Genomic DNA, 7,609 nt, shown 5'->3' with positions numbered 1-7,609 from the left:
CACAAAGTGATCATATAAGTTTTCATCCAATGAAAGCGTGGGAAGAAAAGCTATGCCACATCCAGTCTGTAGGAGCGAGCGAAGATTTTGAAGCTCTAATGGAAGATGTTAGGCATTTTCTCACACAGCAAATGACTGAATTGCCAGGACCCCAACACCCAGCTGTGAAGCATTATCAAGCTCGTAAAGTAAGTAAAATTAAGAGTAAATGTAATTATCAAACAACATCCAATCCACAAAAGAAATCTAAGGGACAGCGAAAGAAAAATAGACAAAAATATGAGTATGAACTAACCCAGTATCAATTTTACAATCAAAGACGTAAAGTAGCAAGAAAAGTTTTATATAATTTAAAACACAAAGCTACTTGTAAAATCTCGGCACGTCTGATAACCGAATATTTTGAACATGTTTTTAGTACTACAAATAATAGCTCCCCTCTTTCTGATGAGGACGAAGATTCCATACAATATCCTGAAGATATAGTGATTACTGAGAGTGATATTCATAAAGCGTTATTTGGTATTAAAGTTGACACTTCCCCTGGACCAGATAGAATAACAATACGCGTTTTAAGGCATCTCTGCTTGCAAACACTATGCTTCATTTTAATCATGTTCTAATTCATGAAATTAGCACGTACAATTTTAATCCATAAAGGAGACGACGTGAACGATTTAAAGCATTGGAGGCCAATTACTATTCACTCCGTCATTCGAAGAGTCATTGAAAGAGCCCTTGACATTATGCTTCGATCTTATATTCTATTAAATGCTCATCAGAGAGGTTTTATTAATATACCTGGAACTCATATCAATGCATTTTTAATAAATGGCTGTCTTCAATCATCTAAGCTTAATAAGAAAAACTGTTGTGTCGTGTTTCTGGACGTGTTTAAAGCCTTTGATTCTGTTGGCCATGAACATATTCTTAGAGCCCTTAAATCATCTGGCGTTCCGCAGAACTTGTTCAGACTTATTGGTTCCTTATTAACTAATAATACAATTCAAATAGAAACTAACCACACAAAAACCAAGCCAATAAGCGTAAAACGAGGCGTTGCTCAAGGATCTCCATTGTCTCCAATACTTTTCAATTTGACACTGAATTGCGTTCTTGAAAATTTAACAGATCATGAAATTAGCAACCAATATGGTTTTACACTTTCCAATGATCTTCAAAACCTAAGTGCTTTTGCATTTGCTTATGATTTGGCTCTCGTTGGAAAAGATGAAAAGTCAGCAACAGCTCTCATTGATATGGCTGAAAGTAAATTAGATGAACTAGGTCTTGAAATTAACACTATTAAAAGCAAGTGTATAATTCTCCAAAGAGGTGTTTTAACTAAAGGAGCTCTCATTTCACTTCATGGATCAGCCATACATAGTACTGATGATAAATCTGAAACAATTCGATATCTGGGAGTTGATTTTCGCGACAAAATATTCTTAGATAAAAAGAAAATTATAACAAATTTAACACGTGATCTTAACAATCTTACACAAACTCCATTACTGAAGCCTGATCAGAAATTGAAGATTGTGAATGAATATATATGGCCTGGGCTCATCTATCCTTTGCAATGTGCTCCACTTGATCAGCTCCCTGACAGCTTCCTTAAAGACCTGGATAAAGTAATTAGAAGTGCTGTCAAAGAAATGATATCTCTTCCTGATGATACACCTAATGACATGCTACACTCTTCTAAAAAAGTACGTGGCCTAGGGCTTATTAAGGCTGAATGGGAAGCTAATATTCAGCATTTTAACATCTGTAAACGACTCTCACAAGTCAGTGATGATCATCTCCTTCTTGTCAGGAATCTTGAAGAGGAGAAGGAAACTGCTCTCAAGCGCCTGAAAATTCCCGAAGCCAACATAACACCTCGAACTACTGGAATACATCTACGTGATGTTTTGCGAAAGAGATCGTTTGACTCCTGGTGTCAGTTACCTCATAAGGGGAAAGGTGTAGTCATCTATGAAGAATATCCAAGAGCCAATTCATGGGTCAGCACCAAAAGGAATTTGTCGTGTTCAGAATATAGTAATGCAATCAAGATGTCCTGCAACCTTACTGCAGTGCGCTCCGTTCCTGGCAGAGCTTTCAGTACGACCCGTTGCCGTCAACCAGGCTGCAACGAGACAGAAACTCTTGGCCACGTGTTGGGCTTTTGTCGGAAAGGAGAGTTATTGCTTAACAACAGGCATCATAGAGTCCGTGGAGCTATCGCCTGTCTTCTTCGGAACAAGGGTTGGGAAGTTCATAAAGAGGTCCACTGTATTTCTGAAGACGACTCTCACAGAAGAGCGGATATAATAGCAATAAACAGGCAACAACAAAAGGCTATTATCATAGATCCAACTATACGCATGGAGAGAGATCTAAACCAAGCTCATCAGGTTGATCAGGAAAAGAGGGCCATTTATGAACCTTGTATTCCCTACCTTAGTGCCAAGTATAACATCCCTCTATTCAATTGGTCAGTGACAGGTTTATTTTTTGGTGCTCGGAGTTCTTTACCAAAATTTACATATCACTTTTTAAAACAATTACCAATATCATCTTTTGAAATTCAAAAAATCATCTCGCAAATTCTCAAAGATTCCCTGCAGATTATTCAATTTCATTTATACCACTCAGAAGGCCTTAACTAAGGATATGCTAATTTTACATAAAATTTTTTTTTATCAGTATAATTTAGTCATCTCCTAAGATTTTATTTTACAATTGATAATAAATGGTGCTTAATTATTACACTTTATTTTTATAACACTATTCATATTTAATTAATTGTATTTGTTTGCTATTCATTTCCGGATCCTCGTGGTCATCCTTAATTAAGGCCGGATGAGTTTTTGTCTCTCTCTCTCTAAAATAGTCTCTACACGAACTCCTAGGTGCTATTTTAAAAATACAACACAATGAATCACAAAGCTATTTTGTATTAGGAGACATACTCCCAGAAACAGATACCATAAATCAATCTGGATTCAAAATGAGCATAGGAGCAAATGAGTATGTTATAATATAATAATTATCTGCATTGGTCATATTTGCATCACATATAGTGGAAGCTCTTAAGTTCGGCATTCTATAGTTCGACCGCTTACGTAGGAGAATTAGACACGCCCCTATAAGGGCACTAAGAAATGGGTTTGCCATTTGAATGGGAATTGGTTCTGTGTCTTGTAGTGATACTTTTGTTAAAGGAAAACAGAATATTTTACTGATTAGGACATCCATATTTAATCACTGATTTTAAATTAATGAGCTCTTCTTTTTCTGTTTGAGAATTGTGCTGTTTGTGAGATGGAACTGTTGAAACCACTGTGGTACTAGAAGCGCATACACAAGTCTCGGGGCGGGCAGGAAATGCAAGTACAGTACTGTATTCGTTGATGGATAACCAATAAGAATTTGCATTTATTTCACCTGCCACACTACCCTTATTGGACTGAACTTTCAATTCTGTTCAGTCGAACTTAAGAGAGTCCACTGTACTTTATATCTTCTGTTGGAGCCAGTCTTTTCAAGTCGACTTCGTATATTGGATGTAGCTTGTTAAAATCTGCATCGTAGACATATCTAATGTTGGATCTAGATTAAGTGATTGATTCTGCGAGTGCTGGATCAGCGATGGATCATTGCACTAAAGAATTTAGATTCATTATGCGCCCTATATGCCACGATTGTCTAAGTTCGACGGATGGCACCAGTGGCATTCGTGAATCCGACAGTGACAGGTGGACAATTCTTTCTGGGTTCTGCAAGTAAGGTCTCATCATCTACTGAAGATCCCGAACCCAGAGCCCGGAACTCCAATCTCTTAGAACCTAGATCAGTATCGGAAACCCGTACTACCCTCAGATAACACAGCAGCCTATTTTTGATATTATACATACTAAATGAAATGAGGGAGGGATAGTTAAGTGTGCTGGTGAAATGAATGAGGGAAATAGGAGTGTCCCGAAGAAATCTCTGAAAATTCTGTTTTGTCCATCACAAATTTCTGTGAGACCTGACTGGGGATTGAATCCGGACCGCCTGGATGAAAGATCAGAGCGCTTTGGATCTAACTCGGTGCAATATTTGAAAATCAACCTAAATATGTGAACTGTATAGCAGTTTTTATGTTGTTAATATTTATTATTATCAATTATCGTAATTTTTGTTTCGTTAGTATCAAATTTTGAACTGAATTTAGTATTAAGAATGTACATTGCTTTTAAAAGTGAGAGAATATTTTGTTTGTTTTCAAGTCATATCATTTTGCAATTATATTTTTGTACTTAATTTTCTGCATCAGTAATTGATGATAACTGAGTGATAAGATATTGATACGTAATAATACTCTATCACTAATATAAGCACCTTATACATTATCTAGAGAAAAGTAGTCAGTACCTCGCTTAATAATAATAATAAATCAACTTTAAAAATACGATTTTAATTTTAACAATTTAAATCATACAAATACATGTATATATTAAATCAATATATATTCTTTAAAAATTAAATTCCTAACGCTATTTTTAAATTTCTGATACTAAAACAATTTTAATTTTCAGAATTTGCACTACCTACAACTGCTGTCACTATTGCCAACATAGCAGTTAGAAAATCCCCGCCAGTTGTATTTCTCAGTACCTAAATTCGAAATAAAGTTGCCAAAAGAAAATTCAACCTGCAAACTAGAAAATCACTATAATCAACTAGCATGTGTAGTAAAAGGGAGAAAACGGTTAGATTTCACCCTTAGGGTATTAAGTAAAGTGATCCGAACTATCCCTCAGACAATACCCCAGTCTATTTTTACTATTGCAGATGATAGAATAATGAGGAAAAGTGGTGAGTGTTGATGGAATGAAAGAGGGAAAAGGGAGTGCCCCCAGAAGAAATCTTGCAACGTCTGATTTGTCCACCACAAATTTCACCCAGACCTGACCAGGGATCGAATCCGGGTCATCTGGATCAAACTCACTGCAATATTTAAACAGCAACCTAAATATGATAACTGTGTAGTAATTTCTATATTGTTAATATTTATTATTATCAATTATCGTAATTTTGTTTTGTTAGCAATAAATTTCAAACCGAATTTATTCTATAATGTATATTTGTTTTAAAAATGAATGAATATTTCGTTCGTTTTCAGGTCATATCGTGGAATATTCATATGTTTATACTTAATTATCCGTATCAATAATTGACGATAACTGAGTGATAAGATATCGGCATATAATAATACTAGTCACAAATACACGCACCTTACACATGATCTAGCGTGCAAGTAGTCTGTACCTCTCATAATAATTGCCCACAATACGTAGACGTAAATCTGTAAGAAACATAAAAATTATATTAATTACAGTGTAATTATCTTTCGTCTGAATTTCGACTGCCCATTAGTGCAAAAACACTGAAATAAGCTGAGAAATGTATTTCTCGATAACGAAATCATAAATTTTTCAAGTATTTACACCCTGAATTTTCTCATCTCGTTTCACTGTTGAAAGATAAACTACTTATTTTACAAGCTTACAGTTCTTTCCACCTTATTGTTCGCTGACATTGTGGTACTCTTCGTTATCTTAAAATTTAAAAAACAACAAAACATATTAGTCGCATAATTTTAGATTTAGTGTTATTTGAGAATATTAGCAATTCGATCGTGATATTGATTTTCAGTTTATTCTATCAAGATGACGTGGGAAAAGAAGCTGAAGTACATTGATAAGATGGTTTTTTTAGTGATAAATTTAATCTTACTGCATGAATGCAAGCTATAATTTGAGCCGATTCCATTTTCTAATACAATCTATCACCGACTAACAGCATGAGGACATTTGTGGCTTTGGCACTTCTGGTAACCTTCGACCTTATGGTAAGGAATACCGAGCTATTTCGTTATTAAAATACTCGTAATAATTACATAAACAATATTTTACATTTTCACTTTTGCTATCACATTTCTTTAAATGAATTAAATTGGTATCGAATCTTTTAATTTTAGATGCACTGTAAGCAATAATTTATTAAGGCCTCATATTTTACAAGTTCAAATATACTTTTTATGTGACATAATTCGCCGAGATAGTCAGTGCTAGAGCGCCGGGCTTATAAGCCATGTGATCCGGGTTCAAATTCCGCTCTACCTTGAATTTATAACCTATATCGGGCAAGCCTGCGATCAAGGAAACGCAGGGGTTTTCTTTGGGTACTCCGATTTCCCTGTGAATCCCAACAACTCTACATCAACATGATCATTCATTACAAATGCAATGTGAACCCACCGACAGTGGTGCACTCTGGATAGTCTCTGACGAGGTAAGTAGTCTACTCTTCTCGCTACTAGCGACATCTATGTACCTGCTCCTAGAGTCAGGTAGAATAACGACAAGTTAAGTGCATTATTCTGTAAATAAATAACTTTTCATGGGTTCAGAGAATAATATTTTGCTATTTAGTTATTTATATATTCAAGACCGAACATATTAAGAAGTCATACGTAAGCTATAGTATGATATTTCTGGTGAGCAATTTGTCTCCCGACTGAAAAGCGGCAACTTTTGCTGTCAGAACAAATGCTCTCTCATTATTATACCAGACATTTCAGTAATGGTGATTCAACATTTCACATTCTAGTGATGTAAAATATTATTATATAACTTGTAAGCAGTTAAAATTTAAAGTAATTCACATTATGGCATATAAAGGCCCACAAGTTAGCGGAAGGTAAAGGTTATTAGCCGAATTGTAAATATTCCAGCGCACTGAGTAGATTCAAAACTCGAATTTATATTTACTTACCTATACTTTTCATGACATTTCGTAACGTATTAAACGAAGGAACAATGATTTTATCAACAGTAATCTCACTAGAGGTTTTGATTTATATAGAGAAAACCAAAACTCGAGTGGGATTTAATTGACTATTACACGATTAGAAGAAAGTATATAAAGATTAGAAGTAATAAAGTACTCCAATACAATAAAATATTAATTGACTTACGAAAATACAAAACTGTCTTCAAATTTGTACCATCTCAATATTATAAATATTACGCTAATAGATGGCAATAGTGTGTTATGAATAGCTGTTTTCTTATCAGTTGTGCCAACTATGGAATCTTCATTGAACTCTGTGGACGGTTCGGTTTCATTTTTATTAAAACAGTTGCATTCCACTTCAATTATATCGATCCTAGTAATCAACGTCACTTGACATGATTTTCAATAAATCTTAGCATTAAACAATCTCTGATACGTGACTATTCATAATATCATATAGCAGAAGCTATAACATAACCTAAATAATATAAACGAGTGTTAGAAAAGTTTTAATTAAGGATGATGAAATAAACAAGAAACATTTTAATTAACGATGATGAAATAAAAAATAAACATGAATAATTTTAAAAGAAACAATTATTGAAAGTACAATTTTCAAATTTTAATGTTTTAGTGGTTGGTGGTTCAGTTGATGTTATATTGGACGTGTGTGTAAAACAAGTGAGCTCGTTGATGTACATGGTGTATCCCTCAACTTATTCAGGATTTCCGAATGGTGCTCTTGATATATGACCAGTGATCTTTATTAATTCTT

At 34.5% G+C, this 7,609-nt stretch overlaps 1 protein-coding gene across 3 annotated transcripts in view; it reads left to right on the top strand.

Annotated features, from left to right (window-relative positions):
* The first annotated feature begins 5,615 nt into the window (after positions 1-5,615).
* Positions 5,616-7,609, top strand: part of LOC138704585 (brachyurin-like) — a 103,641-nt gene continuing 101,647 nt past the window's right edge. Inside the window, exon 1 of one of the 3 annotated variants that reach the window (XM_069832633.1) lies at positions 5,616-5,887. In XM_069832633.1, coding sequence (XP_069688734.1) covers positions 5,840-5,887 — 48 coding nt within the window. In that variant the 5' untranslated portion in view covers positions 5,616-5,839. Of the gene's footprint in view, positions 5,888-6,163; positions 6,331-7,609 lie in introns of those variants that run through there. The other 2 variants (XM_069832636.1, XM_069832632.1) reach the window with 2 other exon arrangements.

This window comes from Periplaneta americana, chromosome 8 (assembly GCF_040183065.1).
Source record: "Periplaneta americana isolate PAMFEO1 chromosome 8, P.americana_PAMFEO1_priV1, whole genome shotgun sequence".
NCBI lineage: Eukaryota > Metazoa > Arthropoda > Insecta > Blattodea > Blattidae > Periplaneta > Periplaneta americana.
Note: the sequence above shows the minus strand (reverse complement) of the source record. Positions and strands in the feature narration are given on the sequence as shown.